General features: G+C 54.5%; 1 protein-coding gene across 16 annotated transcripts in view; it reads right to left on the bottom strand.

Annotated features, from left to right (window-relative positions):
- Positions 1 to 17085, bottom strand: part of Camta1 (calmodulin binding transcription activator 1) — an 826088-nt gene that overhangs the window by 83914 nt on the left and 725089 nt on the right. For all 16 annotated transcript variants that reach the window (XR_012907539.1, XR_012907538.1, XR_012907537.1 and 13 more), the window contains 2 exons: positions 4995 to 5135; positions 1458 to 3310 (listed from right to left, as the gene is read on the bottom strand). Coding sequence is in view for 11 of the 16 variants with exons in the window: in XM_075946642.1 (XP_075802757.1) it covers positions 1458 to 3310; positions 4995 to 5135 (1994 nt within the window). In the remaining 5 variants the exon portion in view is untranslated. The remainder of the gene's footprint in view (positions 1 to 1457; positions 3311 to 4994; positions 5136 to 17085) is intronic.

Below are 17085 nucleotides of genomic sequence, written 5' to 3' on the forward strand. Positions count from 1 at the left end.
GCAGGGTGACAGCCAAGTAGGGCTCTTCTAGGTGCCTACCGAAGGGTTGGACTGTGGCAGAGTGGAGGTGGACAGGGTGACTTTGCCTGGGCACGGAATGCTGCCAGTCTTCAGAGACTCCAGGATCCATTGTTGCTTTACATTTTTTTAATTTAATTTTTTTATGTGTATGGGTGCTTTGCTTGAATGGTATTTGTGTACCACATGTATGCCTGGGCCAGAAGAAAGTGTTCAGATCTCCTGGGACTAGCATTACAGACAGCTGTCAGCTTCTATGTGGGTGTTGGGAATTGAACCTGGGTCCTCTGGAAGAGCAGCCGGTGCTCTTAATCACTGAGCCATCTCTCCGGCCCCTCCATGGTTGCTATTTTAGAGATAGGGAAGGTGGCAACTTCTCCAAGGTCGCTGGAGTATAAGGACAGAACCAAGCTCCCCACCAGATCCTCCAGTTCCGTCCCCATGCTCCTGGCCATTCACCTACCATGGTGGTCTCACCACTCCCTCCAGCATCCTGTGGATGCTCACGAGACCGTATGGGCAGCAGCTGCTCTGTCTCGGGTCCAGAGGCTGGGCTACTCTGGCCTGGGCATTAGTCTGGCTTTACTGGGGGAGAGGAAATATGAACCTAGTTCCTGCCCGTCACCTAGATGATGTGGCGGGGGAGGGGGGAGTTATGGGCAGCCACCCTGGGGTAAAGTGTCTGACCCAGAGGCTGTGCTGGCACAGCCGGCCAGATCTTCAAGCTCTGCCACATGCAAGCAAGGTATCTAGGGGATCTGGAGCCACACTGCCCCCTTCCTAGCCCATCCTCTTTTAGTGTCCCCGAGGCACGACCTGGGTCTTCCTGCAGTCCTTGTTGGGGCGGTAGTCTCTAGAGTGAGAGCCCTGGAAATCAGCCATTGGTGAAGGGAGCACAAGTTGGATCTTGGGGCACATACCATGTTGATTTTGTAGATGGCTGAGCGTCCCAAAGTTGCACCCTCCCTATCACTTTTGGTGGGAAGTTCCCCTACTTGCTTTAGTGAAGCCAAGCTTGAGCTACAGGGAGCAATAACCCCAAGACTCTGATGTTGATTTCTGGATGCTTTTAAAAGTAGTTCCAAGACACCCTCCATCCCCCAAAGAAGGGAGGGTGGAGAGAGAGTGGAAGGGAGGGCAGGGGACAAAGCAGGAGGAAAGGAGAAGGGGAAGAAAGAAAAGGGAAAGGAAAGCCAAGATTGTAGTCAGAACACAGCAGGCTGCTCTGGCCAGAGCTGGGAAGGGCAGCTTGCCTCCTGGGATAGCCCTGACTGGAAAACTTGCTACAGTAATGTCTGAGTGCCACCGCGGGAGGGAACAGCTTTGTGTTTCCGGGCAGAGCTCCATCCAAATGGCCGCATGCAAACAAGCTTCCCAGGATGCACCGCGGCACAGGTGAGATGGGTGTAGGGCGGCGTGTGGTAGCACCTGAAGCTTACCTCTGGGTAAGACCACTCTGGGGAGTAGTCAGTCACCATGAACACCCGTCCACTCTGCTGCAGCATACCCAGGGTGCCCTGGGCAGAGGCAGCGGAGACCACCTCGGCGACATGCATGTAGGCCATGGCGCCGGCCCCGCCCTCGGCGCTGCTCAGCTGCAGGCTGCCCTGTTGGGGGCTGCAGCAGGGGATGCACATCTCCGCCTGGGTGAAGGGTGCACGCGCCCCATCTTCTGACTGCGAGAGTGCAGCACTGTCCCCCGACACCAGCTGATGCCCGTAGATTGTACCACTGCCCCCCTCCACAGAGATGAAGTCATTGATCAGGTCTGAGAACTGATTGCTGAAGGAGATGTCAAAGTGGTCCAGGCTGAGCTCCATGTTAGAGGTGTTGCCCAGGCTGGGCTGGGCCACCGGGTAGAGTCCCTGCACCACATTGCTTGGGAGAATGGGGACACCACCTGCACTGCGGATCACCCCATTGGTCTCTGGTTGCAGGTAGTGCTCTGAGCCACAGGCCTGCAGCTCCCCAGACTTGAGGAGGACCTCACCCCCTTCAGCTGCCTGGGAGGTCTCCATGGTAACCTCCCCTTCTGCGGTCATGGCCTGGAAGTTGGCCTGGAATTGCATGAGGTGCAGGGAGGAAGTAGACTCTATCCGCGTTTCCACATGGCCACTGCAAGAGCTGGTTTGGGATGAGGCCTCCGTTTTCACCGTGGGCATCACAAAGGTGTTCCCGGAGTCGCTCAGGCTGCTGTGGGCATTCTGCTCAAGGGGTAAGGGTTTGCTGGCATCCTGCAGGAAGAAGCTGGGGGAGGGGGTCTGGTGGATGTGGGGGCTGTGGCCCGTCTGGCTGAAGCTGGACGTGTAGTCCTTGTTGGAGTCTATGGCACTGAAGTCCATCTGCTCAAGGGTGGTGCTGGGACTCAGGCCACCGCCCGACGGCAGGAGGCTGGATCCCGCGGTCAGGGTGAGGGAACTGGATGCCGCCGCAGCTGCTGCCGAGGAGGAATACGCCGCCTCTTTGGCCATCTGCTGCTCGAAGGAGGTGTCTTCCGTCTTGATCTCCTTGGTGAGGACGCTGGTGAAGCCAAAGCCCCTCTCCGAAGGCGGCGAGTGCCGGATATTGGTGCTAACCATCTCGGCTTTTAGGCCCCCACCCCCGTATGTCTGGCCCTGCTTTGGATTATTGAGGAAACAGTCGGGGTCAAAGTTCATGGTGGTTTCTGGAATCTTCCGGCCACCATCAAGGGTGGTGGAGAGGACCAGCTCTTCGGACACATTGGTGGGCAGCATGGACAGGCTATCTGAGCTGCCCGTGGTGGGGAAGGCAAACTTATGGCCGTCAGAACTTACAGCCAGTACAAGGCCCTGAGAGGCATCAGGCGAGAGGAGGTGGTGGTTGGGGCCGGCGGTGGGGGACATGGTGTACACGGCCTCATTAGTGACCTCGGACATGAACACTGTGGCACTTTGGGACAGTCCCCCCATCACAGAGGCCACTGCCATGCTGGACACACCTGTGACAACTGGGCTGTCTACCATGTCTGGGTCGCTGTTGAGCCCGCTGCTGATGGATACCGGGGAGCTCTGGGTGGTGTCAGGGACCTCCACCTGATTGGTGGAGGAAACCTCCGTGCTGTTTTGGTGTAGCAGTGCTGGCTTGGCCACCTTGCCGTTCCTCTTTTCCCGGCTTGTGCTCCTGCCATGGCTGGGTTCATGCTTGCCCTCCGATACATCGTTATGCTGCACCTCCGAGTGGCCCCCGTAGCCCCCAGCCCGCGGCTCCACCTTCGGTGAGATGATGCGGTGTTTGGCACTGTTACACTTATGATGCACGCTGCTGCCCGCTCCTGTGGAGATGGGAGCAGAACACATACACATACGCATACACACACACACACACACACACGCATAAAGTCAGAGCTGGGACTTCGACTGATTCTTCTCCCAAGCAGTCAGAACCCTTTGCAAAGTCCCCATCCAGACCCCAGGCAGGACAGTCCACCATCTTTGGACACTTGGGATCTCCTCTCACACCTGCAGTTCTGCCATGCCCTATGTGACCATCCTGCATGATCAAATGTTTTGAACCTGTTGCTATTTTTCAAAATTAGCAGGATGTGGTATATAGCACCCAGGGTGTTGCTTTCCAGAAAAGTCCTCTTCACCCCACCAGACAGACACTGCTCATCTGGAAGAATTCTTTCTGAGCTGGAAGACTCATTCCAGGGACTGTGCCTCTGTCTTCATGCCCAACTCAACTTCTTACACCCGATTCTGACTGTGTAATGCTTCAAGAAACCTGTGACCTTCAGGACCCTTGTTCTGGGGACCAGGAACCGGAAATTGGCCCAAGGTGGTAAAGAATACGCCCTTCTCCAGGCCAGGTCTCAGAGCCTAGAATCAAAAAGCATTCTAGACTCCGCTCTGGGGCAAGAACGTCTTTAAATATGTTTATTACATTAAGTTGTGGCATACGTGAATGGGGAGGGATGCACGAGCCGCTGCAGGTGTGGAAGTCAGGGGACAGCTAACAGGAGTTGGGTCCCTCCATCCACTAAGTTACAAACTCAGGCTATTGGGCTAGTTTATAGCACTTTCACCTACTGAGCCTGCCCTACATGGAGGTGTTTGAGGTGACCCTCTCCACCGTTCAGTTAAGCCAGGACCTGTCCTCAACTCGTTGGGACTTTCGCATCTTCAGGGGTTCCTTCCTTCCTTTCCATTAGACGAGGGTCATCTGGCTTTTGAGAAAAGGGCGAATTCTTTCTGATTCTGTTTTCAGGCTCACTATCTAGGCTCCTAAATGTATGCTGAGTGATGGAAGCGTCTAATGAAGGCGACCAGGGGAGGGGAGAGGCAAACCCCACCAAGCAAATGGTGTGGTCAGAAAAGCAGAGGTATTGGTGGGGGGGCGGGGAGTAGGAAACCTTCCCTTCTTGGAGAGACAGATGGGTTGGCTTGAGAGGTCCCATTGCCTGGGGCAGATGCTGATAAACCTCAGAACTGGTGACCTGAGCCTCTTGCTGGGGCTTCCTAAGAACATGACCCCCACAGGCACCTGCTGGGAGTGTATGGAGGCCCTGGACCCCAAACATCTCTACTCTCCCAATGCAGCTGTGTGTTGCTCCTTGTCCCTACACCTCACTGGAAATTCCTCTCTCTTTCCCAAAGCAGGTTATGATGCTGATTCCGGGGGCAGGGGGAAGAACCAGGGTAAAGGGCCTACTGAGTGCCCCTTTTAGCTGCTGTGATACCAACTGGTTCCTTGTCTCTTCCCTTTCTGGCTACGATAGGAGAGCCCATTCTCTACATTCCCCAAATCAGTTGTCTGTTCACAGGGTGCCCCAGTACCATCTGTCCCCAGAGACCTCCACTCATTCCTTCCCTTGCTGGATTGGAAAGCAGTGCCTCCCCCACATCCCCAACTGTGCCCAGTGCCACCCCCTGCTTACCCCTCTCCTCACTGGACAGGACAGCAGAACCCACCACTCGGTACCCAGTACCACGTGCCCCCCAGGGGCCCCAGCTCACCCAGGCTGCCGGTGCAGAGGCAGTTGTGGGTCCGAGGCTGGGGCTTGGTTTGGTGGCTGTCAAGGATCTGCTGCACCAGCTGCTCCACGGAGAAGCCCGAGCTGCTGTTCCCATTGCTGCAGGTCCACTTGATGCCATGGACTGGAGATAGAGAGGGGGGAGGGGGGAGAGAGAGATAGAGAGAAGGAGAGAGAAGGAGGGAGGGAGGGAAGGAGGGAGAGGGAGAGAGGGAGGGAGGGGGAGAGGAGAGGAGAGGGAGAGGGAGAGGTAGAGAGGGAGAGGGAGAGGTAGAGAGAGAGAGAGAGAGAGAGAGAGAGAGAGAGAGAGAGAGAGGTGTCAGGGGCTGCTGGTGATGGGGCTGTCCTGGAGATGGTATCAGGTTCTCTGAAAGCTCAGCATGCTGGAAGGCCGCTGCTAGGATGGGTTTGAGAGGCCAAGTTAGCCAGCAGAGTCTCTGCTCATTTAGGAGCTCCGAGCTCCTCCTTACTTTTCTCCCTTTGCTGAACTGGGTGAACTGGAGTAGTAATTTGTCTACAGTCTCACTTCTGTCTGTCGGAAGTCAGAGGCACTGGGAAGGCTCTTTGGGGGTTCCCAAGAGGAGGTAGAAGACAAGGATGGGAGGAAGACCGGAAGTTTGGGAGGCTCGTCATGTCTGCGGACTATAAGACTTCGTGCAGACTCACAGGGCAGAAGCAGGAGGGTTCACTGAGCATGTGGCAGGGGGGCTCTCCCCTATAGGAAGACTTCAGCTTCCTACCCACCCCACACTTCTCTATTCCAAAGGGAATCACAGAGCTGGAACAGGACTGATAGGCCCATGATCCCACATGTAGGGGACTCAGTCCCCGTTCTCACTGATGGTCCATTATGTCTACAGATGCTCTGGGGTTTGGCTCACTCCTGGGTGTCTGCAGTCCCTGGAGATGGGGGAAGAGCCCAGAAAGAGGTTTCCACCTGCCTGGCAGGATGAGGCTGGACAGACCCCCTAAGACAAACCGACAGACCCCACCAAGAGCCCTGAGTGGGGGGGCATGGCTCTACCCAACACTCTGGTATCTCCCACAGTGAACCCCCAGCATTGGGGTTCCAGGAAGGAGGTGAGTGTGTGCAGGAAAAAAGGCAGAGAGGTGGGTATCAAACACGGGGACACCACTAGGGCTCCAGAATGCAGCCATAGGGGGTGCCTAAGCCACAGGACAGGGGGGAGTTGGGGCCAGGCTCACACCTGGGTTTGAGGCGAGGCTTGGCTCTGGTGTGAATTCAAGGCGCTTTAGTTGGCCTCTCTGAGCCTGCTTCCTTGTCTATAAAGTTAAAATGGGAAAAGACGGGGGTGTGCCTTGCCAGCGAGTCAGGGAGAAGGCCCATCTGTATGGAGTTGTGAAACCCGAGCAAAGAGTGTCATTGTCATAGCTGTGAAGGGTGAGGACAGTGGCGTGGTGACGTGAATGAAGCAGGAGGTGACAGCAGTGCTCTTGGGTGTGGCTGTGGCCCACAGACATCTGAGGTTGGGAAAGGAGCTTCTTGGTGGGGAATCCACAGACAGCTCAGCCTGCCAGACCCGGTGCAGACCCCACAGGAGGTCGTCGGCCCAGGTCGCTTTTCCTCATTGTGTTAATGGAGGTTTTTTTTTTTTTTAAAGGGAAGAAGCTGGGTCTGTGGTTGGGTTCTGGCGGGCATCCTTCCAGGCTGTCTTCCTTTGGGCTCCTCTTGCCCACGTGGCCGGCTGATGGTTACCTTCCTTGTCCTTTACTCTGGGGGTCTTCAAGGACTTGCCTCCAATATCTTCTGATGCCCCCAGTAAATTCCAGCTTCTGGTAGGCCAAAGGGGATGAGCCTAGGTGGCATTTGCTGCTACTCTGCCCATCTGCCTAGCCTTGGAGATGTCCCTGCCTGTGGTCGCCCTGTGCGGTCAGACAATGGTTTGTGCGCCATCCTTCTGCAGGTGGGGAGGGGCTCCCTGTGTGTGTGTTTCAGTGGAAATGGGAATCCCCACAGATTCAGGAGGCCTTAGATCTTGTTAATTACACCCATTTGGGTTTCTTCTTTCTGAACATTGTGTTCCCAGGACGTCTCCAGGAGCCGGAAAGTGTGGCCCAGGCCTGGGTTTGCCTGCCTCACCACAGCCATGGCATCTCCTTTCTAAGTCTGTCTATTTTCCCAGCACACAGGCTGGACAGCAGGAGGGTCCTGGGCAGGGGCCAGGCCCTGACCTCTCCAGGTTCATTTCACAGATGAGGAAACAGGCTCAGGGAGGGGAGATGATAACACATATCATACCCAGGAGCTGGAGGGTACCATGGAGGCTCTCCTGCCCCGCCAGAATGTGCCACAGCCTCTACCAGCTGTGTGTCTCCTCCTGTGTACGAGAACTTGACTCGGTGGGGCTGAAGTGTTTCAGGAATGTTTTAATGCTCTCACAGTGTGTGTGTCTCTGTGTATGGCTATGTATATGTGTGTGTACGTGTGTGTCTGTGTGATGTATGAGTGTGTGTATGTCTGTATAGGTGTGTGAGTGTGTATGTCTGCTTGTGTATGTATGTTGATGTATGTATGTGTGTGTCTGTGTGTGAGTGTATATATTGTGTGTGTACATGAGTCTGTATGTGTGTGTGATTGTATGTGAGTGTGTGACTATGTGCATGTGTCCTTAAATGCCACCACGATAGAACACAGAACTCTGTCCTGATCCTAACCTAGCAAGGAGTTCAAGGTCAGGTCGGAGGTCCTTGTATTAGAGCATCCACTATGGGAACCTTGAGCAGGCGCCAGTTGCATGTTCCTTGGTGACCCCCCCCCCCCCGCCTTGAATTTGGCTTTCTAGAGAGGTGAGTGTTCTCAGGGAAACTCCACTGCTGGCTTCTGGCCACAAGCCAGCAAAGATGGTGCTTTGGGCTGGGTGGGTTCATTAAGGCTCCACGGGGCTGAGGTCTGACCGGCTCCCCACACTCCTGCCCCTCATCCAACCATGCAGACCTCAGCCCTGCTGTCTCTTGCTTTCTTCCTGAGGTTGTGAAAGTTACAGAATGAAAACCCAGCGAAGGGAGACAGATTGCAAGCCGTGAATTTCTGGATGCTTAACGCAAATTACCGAGAGTCTCGGTCTATCCAATGTGCAGATTGTCTTCCCCCTCCATCTGGGGGAGGGAGAGAGAAGCCCCCTCCTTCAGGGAGGGGAGCCGTTAGTACTGAATATCAAACACCATCAAGTCGGCTTTTAACACGCATGCTCGGCGTCCCGACATGGACCGAATCAGTGGGAAAGGAGATTTCTACAGCGGAGGAAAGATGTGTTTTGAAAGGAAGGTTCATAAACGTACAGGGCACTTGCTACTCACCACCCCTGCCCATGCCCCACACCTAACCTATGACAGCAACAAAAGGAAACTCAGGAAGTGCCCTGGATCAAATGCAAGGTCACAATGGGGCACTGAGAGCCAGGAAAACAGCCTTGCTGTCTCTGGGCCACATTCACCCACTCCTGGTCACTACTCTTCCTCCCAGCTCAGGAGGAAGCCCCAGCTCTAAAGAATCTCAGACCCTCTCTTTGGTTCCCCTATGCGGAGCCTGAGTGGTGGTCCCTGAGCTGGTCAAGGGGTAGAGGGGAACCTGAGTCCCCGGGAAGACAGGGACAGGGTATATCCAAGAGAGGGGGCAAAGCAGGCACGGGGCGGGTAAACTGGCCCTAGCCTAAGCCTTCCCAGGATAGGAACAGCAGAGAAGACCACATTGACCTTCAGGAAGCAGATGCTGGGACCTTAAAGGACTCCATCTGTGGCTTCCTGCTGAGCACTCTGGGGGGAGGGGTCCCTGGGCTGCCTGCTGAGAGGCTGTGTTAGGACCTGTGATAGAGCTGCAGCTGGGGGATGACTGTCAGATAAACCAATTACCTCACACCATTGCCGACCTGCCTAGCAAGATGCTCTCCCCAATCAGACTAGAGGCACGGCAGCTTCCACCATTATGAATAAATGACCCAATGCTAGCACCTGACTGTGCCTGGGGACCTTCTTCCCAGGAGGCAGTCAGCTGCCATGAGGAGAGTGATTGAGACGGGGAGACTTCATCTTGACATGGGCAACTGCCAGCCTAGGGCATCCTGGGTATGGCAGCTCCATCCATGAGTCTCCAGAGGAAGTGGAACACATGGACCACTCTGTCTGCCTAACCAGAGTTTCCCCTGTGATGAACTGAATGGTGCTTCCCCAAAGCTACACAAGGGACCCCACCACAGATCTTTAAGAAAGTCAATAGATGAGGTCATAGGACCTCATGCCATAGGCAGACAGACCAGACGTGCCTGTACTCACGGGGAAGTCATGTGAGGTCACAGCAAGACAGCAGCCGGAGGCTGTGCACAGCCAGAAAGAAGCCTCGCCAGAAGCCAACCTCCAAGTCACCTTGATCTTGGCCTTCCAGACTACAGAACTGGAATCGGCAAGTTTCCACCGTGCGTACACACCGTAGTCAGTGGTGCTTGGCTGCAGTGACGCCTGTAGCCTGTTTCAGCTGCTATCCCAGCATACCATGGACTAGGGGTTACAATGGACAGAGATACGGTCTTCACAGTTCTGAAGGCCAGAAGGCCAAATTCAGGTACAGAGAGAGAGAGAGGGCAGCATGGAGGAGCTGGGGAGTAGGGAGAAGCTGAGGGATGGGGAGGAGCTGGTGGGAGAGCAGGAGAACAAGGAAGAAATGGGGGATCAGAGGACACCTGACAGGTAGGTGTTCTTGGAAGCACCAGTAAGCAGAGGTTACAGATCCAGGGCTGCAGATCCAGACCTAGCTCAGGTACTAGGAGGGGTAGCTTGGCCTCCACCGTGGCAGGCCAGGTGCCAGCATAGGGAAGCATACAGCTCTGTAGGGAGGACGAACTTTCCATGATACAAGTGGTCCTTAGACCCGCCTCCTCACTGGGGATTCCTGCCACCAAAGTGAGGTGATGGTGTCCCAGGCCAGCAGATCTTTGCTCTGTCCTCATGGGCTTATGTGGTGACCCACACTTGCTGACGGCCGCAAGGGACGATGGTGCTGGGACTCGGAGCCCAGGGGAGGCAGGTGGCTTGCAGCTGCATCTGCCTCTCCAGCAGCCGTGCGTGGCTGCAGCTCTTTCCTTGTGCTCCCTGGAAGTGTTTTTCTACCTCAGTTCTCTCATCCATAAATGGCTGTCATGATGCTTCCTTCCCCTGACTCCACCCCACTCCTCAGAGAACTTTGAGCATGCAAGGGGTAGAGGGGCAGTGACTTCTGCTGTGATAATTTACTCTATGGGGACCCTGGGAAGGGACAGGCTGGGGAAGGAAGGAGAGGCCCTTCAGCCCTGGTGGTCCCTCTGTTTCTGGAAGGTGGACAGGACAGGTCTGTTAGCTTCCATCTCCACAGTGATGGCATGCATGCACCAGCGAGAATCCATGTTAACCGTCCCCCCCTTTTCCCCAGGGAGAGATTCTTGGCACTGTGGCCAATAGGTGACAAGTGGCAGTGTCATTGTCCTGGTGTCTTTGTCCCAGGGGTCGTTGGGACCCTCCCTTCCTCCTCTTCTGTCTGAGTTCATCTATACCCAGCACCTGCCACATGAGAGACCCATGGCAAGGGTGACCATTTATTTAACTTGTTATCCAAACCAGGTCACCTTGGACACAGAAAGGTAGCCATTTACTCGGATATAAACCGGGATACTCCCAGGTAAGCCTGGGCGTGGGGTCACCCTACTTCCTCGCCATATGACAGAGCCAGCTGGAGAGGGAGCCCACTGCCCCGCCTATTCTCCAGTGAAAGTGAGCCCGTCTGGAATTCTTTGAGTTGTTGATGCTCGAAGGCTGTCACCATAGCAACAAGGTCAATGGGAAATGGCAGCCGTGCGTAGGTTTAATTCTCACTGTATCCTTGTTGACAGGAATAAAGGCCCTGCGTCTGATTTCTTGGTTCAACTAGATGAAGTTTTCATTAGATTCAACTTCTCATATCCAGACACCCACGTGCTACTCAATTCTCCCTCTCGCCACCCTGCTCTCATCCTATTGGCGCTGAGGACAAAGTTTCCACAGATCTCATTTTGAGGAACACCGCTGAGGCTAAGAGGGCTGGGGTGGCATGCATGCTCGCTGTGTGCAAGGATCCTCTGGCTGCAGCATCTCAGCTGAGCTTGACGGCTAGTTCTCGCTGTTGAGATGTGAAGTGTTAGCCCCCCCCCCCCCGGCTTCATGCCGTGTTATGCCTCTTATCTAAGAGAAAGTCAGAGGCTGGGGTTTGGTGTCAGCTGTGGAGTAGAGAATTTACCCTGGTCATATTGCATCAGATGGTAGTGAGGGGTTGGGACTCCTAGGTCAGGAAATCTAGACCACATGGGAGCGGCATGGCCTTGGCCCCTGCATTTCACCTCTAGGAAAACCATAAGGACCCAGGATGCTGTGAGTGGCCTTGGCTGAGTGCGTCTGCCTCATGCAGCTTATACTCAGTTGGGCAGGGAGAAGAGTCTCTGTTGGTACTGTTACTTCCGACCCGGAGTCGCTAGTCCCTCCACTTCTCCAGGGAAGAGCCAGCAGGAAAAGATGCAGATGCAGACGGCTGGGTGTCCAGTTCTGGGCCAATTCAGATCAGGGACAGGAGACCTCTTCCAGTTGTCTAGATGACAGTTTTCCTTTAGGAGAAGCCTCCTCTTTTTTTTCTTTCTTTCTTCTTCATTTTTTTCCCCTCAAGACAGGATTTCTCTGTGTAGCCCTGTCTGTCCTGGAACTCACTCTGTAGACCAGGCTGGCCTTGAACTCTCAGAGATGCTCCTGCCTCCTGAGTGTTGGGATTAAAAGCATGCACCACCGTCGCCCAGCAGGAACCCCGCTCTTAACTCCCAATTATGTGCTCCAGAGATCTTGATTCTTAAAAGAGATTTAAAATTTGGGGAGCTTAAAAACTCCACCTTTCACTAGACCGTCTCTTCTAGCGAGTTGATCTCCAAGTCAGAAGCAGATCCTTGACCGTCAGACCCAGGGCAGGGTTGAGAACACTCCACAAAAGTTGGTCGAGCTAGTGAATCGGGAGGAAAAAGCCAGGGGAGATTTTTGGAACAGCCTAGGAGTACAGGTGCCCAGGGAGCCCTGAAGGACAAACATCTAGGGACAGGCAGGAAACCAGAAACATTTCCCTCCTGGAGGACACATCAGCTCAAAAGAGTGGAGCCTGAGGGGACAGAAAGAACGATTGCAAAAACAAAACAAAACAAACAAAAACAAAAAACCGAGATCCAATATGCAAGGCTGGAAGATGGCTGCAGCGGTAGGGAAAGGCGTTTCTGGAAGTATGTAGGGTTTGCCAGAGCAGGGCTCAGTCCATCTGAGGGTCAAGGGACAGTGGTTCCTAACCCAGTGACAACACAGTGCTCAGGGAATCCTCTCCAGGTCCCTCGGGTCCTGTAGTCCCAGCAGGACACAGGACTTCTGCCCCTAAGGACAAAGCTGCAATTCTTGGTCCTGGGGACAAAGATGGTCTTGCTTGTATTCATAGGATGTAAAACACCCACACATCCTGAGGCTGGCTTATACCCTCGAAATCAGAACAAAGCAGGATTGGGCCCCAGAGCCTGCTTTTTGAGACCTGCTTCAGTGACTCGCTGCTCCTGCCCCTGGTCACTCCCTGCTCAGGGCTCACTGTACACAGCAGCCTGGGTACTTACACCTGACTTATGCGTCCCTCACGACTATCCTGGAGATCTTTCTCCATTGCAGGGACACTGGGATCTAAATCTTCCCTGGAAACAGTCCACCCGAGGCTGATCCCTGACTCTCTGCTCCTCTCTTCTCATGACCACGCCTGCAGCCAGTGGTCAGTTGCTTTGCCACGTGCAAGGTCAGCCATCCTGCATCCCCCAGGCTCTGCTCAGACCATTCCGGCAGGAAAGGCTGGGCACATCCTGGAGGTGCTCTACTGCTACTGGTCACCAGGTGGCGCTAACTGACCAGGAACTGGTTCTGAAAGCCCAGGAAAGGGGCACCTTTGTTCATTTTACTTCTTGATACTCTATAATCACCAGGATTACAATCTAAGCAAAAAAGCAAAACAAATAAATGCAGCCTCACCAGTTACCGAATATGTCTTTGTTTGAAAAATCACGAGAAAACAAATACTTTGAACACATACCCTGAGGCTCAGGTGTTGGCCCCAGCGAGCTCTGTGGAACAGGTGGGAAGAAGCCTGAGGACTGGGGGACTGGGTGGCAGAGGAGCTGGGTGAGGAGTTCCTGGGAAGGGAAGGTGCCCCTAAATACTGCTCTGTTTCTTCTTTGCCTCTGAAGCTGTGGCCTCACAGCGTGGGGTCTCTGTCTGCGGTCTCCCCAGCCTGTGTTGGCAGCCCTGGGGCTGGAAAAGTCCCTTGCTGAGTGTACAGTGAAGAGCTGAGATGTGACTCTTGAAATCATTTCCAGTAAAGACTGAAGCATCAAGGCCCCGAGGACTTCTGGGAGCAGTGAGGGCACCCTCACACTCTCCTCCCTACAGCCATCACTCTCTGCGTATGGCGATCCTCACCCAACACTCACCAGGGCCTCTACCTCACACACATAATGGCTTCTCTCCCTGTCAGGCTCAACATGACCCCAGACTCCTGGTCTCAGCGTGGTCTCCACGCCTCCACACTCAACATGGTTTCTGTGTCTACACCTAACAGGGCCTCCGTTCCACGTTCAATACAATGCCCACCCCTTCAAGTTCAACATGGCCTCCACCCCAGTGCTCACATGGCTTCTGTTGTCTCACGTGAAACATGGCCTCCTGGACATTGAGCACCCTTCCCCACTTGCGCGTCAGCTGGACCTCTGACCACAAACAGCATGGTCTCCATCACTTCATGCTCAACCCTGACACCATCCCGTCAGCACTGCATCTGGCACTGCCTCATCTCTGCTTCCCTTTTGCTGCTCCGCACGGACTGCCTGGGTCTTCCACCTGCCCCAGATCCCACACTAGCCCCTAGGCTTGTGGCCTGGGGCCCCTAGAACATGGGCATCCTCAACACACTCCCATGATGCCTTCTGGGTAGGTTTGACGGGGGTTTCCTGAGGGATGCCTGGGCCTCCTCCTGTCTGGCCTCTTCCCAAAGCCCAGTGTAGCACGGAGCTCAGTGGTCCCAACCTGGCTGGGGGAAGAAGGATGTCCGGGTGGCCTTTGGGTGCCCTTACTGTGCACACAGAGATTGCGAGCTGATGACTTGGTCTCTAGAAGGTGCTGCTCTGGCCTTTGGACTGGTTTTCCTATTAACTGCTGTCAGTACACTAATCACTTGACATTTGTGATGTCATTTCAGGACCACAGAGACCCACGGAGGCAGGGCCCATGGTCATCCCTTCCCAGGAAAGAAAGCAGGGCTGCTCAGAAAGCTCGGGTGTTTTGGCCAAGTCTGGGAAAGGGGAAGCTGGCTCCTTACAGAGCCATGCCTCCCATGCTTACATTTTTTCTTCCATCTTGCGATGCAAATCCTTTTACACGGCTTCCCCTTGCCATCACAGCCACCATGTGTGTCCTATTGCTGGTGTACCAGAGTACCCTGGGCCTTGACTCCTAGGCCACGAGGTGGGGGCGTTTTTGGAGAAAAGTTTCAGAGGTCACGGGGTCCGGAAACCAAGCCTTCCTCTTACTGAGCTTGGGCGTGTGTCCGGGTTTATGTGTATTCAAGGAGCCGAGGGTGCTGTGTGTATGTGGGTTCCTATGTGTGCAGGTATGCATGACATTATGGGACATGCAGGAGCAGTGGGGGTGTGAGGTGGCTGCTGTCCTAGGCTAGACTGTTTTTCCAGGCAACTTTCCTACTTGGCCTTCCTATTGTAGCCAAAGATACCTGCCGCGGTCATCTATGGGCCCACAGTGACATGATGGGGTTCCCAGAAGACAGTGGGGCGGGCAAAGCTGGGCTGGCTGAAGGCTGGAACTGTCTAATGCTCTCTAGGGGGGTGGAAGCCTGCAGAAAGCTCAGGCCCTTGCTTCTCTGCAAGGCCATCTGGCCATCCAGGGTTCCCCAAAAGGAACCCCGAGATAAAGGCAGTTATGCACAGTTGCTACTTTTGCAGTGCAAAGCCCTTGCCCGTCACTCTGGCTGCTACATTCCACAGACTGCTAGCTGGGGAGAGGCTGGCATGCTCTTTCTGGATGGGCAGCCAGGAAGTGGGACAGGGCAGGAAGCCATGGGTTCCCTATGGGAACCAGTTTTATCTGGCTCCCCATTGGGTCACAGAAGCTGAGAGTGTGAGATCTGGGCCATGGTGGTGGTGGCTTTGGGCCACTGAACAAATTTCCCAGCAAGCTGGAAGGACCAAGAGCCAGAGCCTTGCCTGTGGTCCAGCCCTTCACTCCTAAACAGCTGTAAGGGAGTAGATGCCCAGCCCCCAGCACTTCCAGGATGTGACAGACTGTATGCAGATGGGGTCCATTCTTTCCCACCCCAGACAGGACCCCAGACAGCCATCCCCAGACTTTGGCCCGAGATGAGTAGTTCCACATACTGTAAGCCAGCAAAGCTGAAGCTCACAGGGTCCGCATGCCCGCTTTACATGAGAGAGTCATCACTCCTCCCCATGCTCGCTTCACATGAGAGAGTCGTTACTCCAAATGTGCCTCGCCGAACTCCGTACTGCCCCAGACGCCTCTCCAACCACGGCTGACCATAGCACAAGCTTTTGCCCAAGAACACAGGGGTAGGGATGATGTGTATTACTTTGAGGCTCTACCCATAAAGGGAAGAAGGTTGCTGTCCGTTTCTCCTCCTTTTGTTGACCAGAATGCAATTGTGATAGCCAGGGCTGGAGCAGCCACCTTTAACCTGTAAAAGTGGGCACCACCTAAAACTGGCAGAGCAACCAGCTAGAAGGAGCCACAGCGGCTAACTTCAGATACTGGGGACCGCCATGTCAACCCTGGCATGCCAAATTTTTAAAAGTAAAAGAGAAATATATTTATTTTTTAGTTATGCTACTGTTATTTGGCAAAGAGGGGCTAAAAGAGCCAGGAGGCTCTACGGAAGCCTGTTGGGACTGCATTTTTCACATTTCCATCTGTGTTTGCTCATTAGGTGCGGACTCCTCAGACTGCAGGTAAAGGGGAAAGCCCTTTAGTCCAAAGAATCAGATGGCACAAGGAGCCCCTCTCCTCCTTTGAGACAGGCGAGACAGAGATCGCATGTGGACAGAGGCCTTCCGCCACCCATCAGTGACATGTTCTGATTAAGCCGTTGACAACTCTGATGGGCAGAGAGAGAGAGAGAGACTGGAAAACATCAGAGCACCAGACAGGGAAGTCTTTGAAGGAATGTGATTTATGAAGCTAATGCCTTTGGCTCCAGCATTCATGGCATGCCTGACTCTGGAACCCATCTGATGGCTTCTTGGCTCTCAGCACACAGTGCTTTCCCCGAACACTGCTGCCTGGCACCTGTGTGCTGTCCAAGTCTGATCAGCAGCTAGGCGCTTATGGGGGCTGCATTTCCAAGTATCAGTTCCCAGGCAGGGCCAGCCTGCACAGCAGAGGCCTGGATGGGCGCGCACAGTTCCCTGAGTGCTGTGACCTCTTGGTCCCCATCTCGTGGTTTTATATAACTTCCTTCGTGCACCACGGGCTCTGAGCAAGCGTTCGTCATCCCCTCCAGTTAAACCTTAGCCAAATCAAGTCGTCTTTTTGCCTCCTGGAGTTTATGACCCTGAGCCTCCTGCATGGCCTGGAGGTGGCACCCTTGTGCAAGGTGTCAGAGAGCGTGGCACTGATGGCTTCAGGTAGAAGCTATCTGTGTGCATTTAGCGACGAAGCCCCAGGCAGAGACCCTGAGCATAAGGGTCTGCTTGGCAGACATGGTTCCCTGGTAGCATGTCCCAGGTGTGCTTCTGGCACACACAGTCTCTGACACTTCTGCCAGGACCCAGTCATCTGCTCCGGGGGGCCTGGCTGGAGCCTGTCATCTGCAGATAGGACTAATTTGCCAATGGCTCTCTTTCCAGTGACCCAGAGGACAACGATGACAGTTCCAGAGGGGAGGAAGCAATGGTCCTGCTAGCTAGGTTTCGGAGCAAGGAGCCCTTAGACAGAACACTGAGGGTGTGGCCAGGGGCAGAAGCACTTGG

The sequence above is a fragment of the Microtus pennsylvanicus genome, chromosome 13 (genome assembly GCF_037038515.1).
Source record: "Microtus pennsylvanicus isolate mMicPen1 chromosome 13, mMicPen1.hap1, whole genome shotgun sequence".
Classification (NCBI taxonomy): Eukaryota; Metazoa; Chordata; class Mammalia; order Rodentia; family Cricetidae; genus Microtus; species Microtus pennsylvanicus.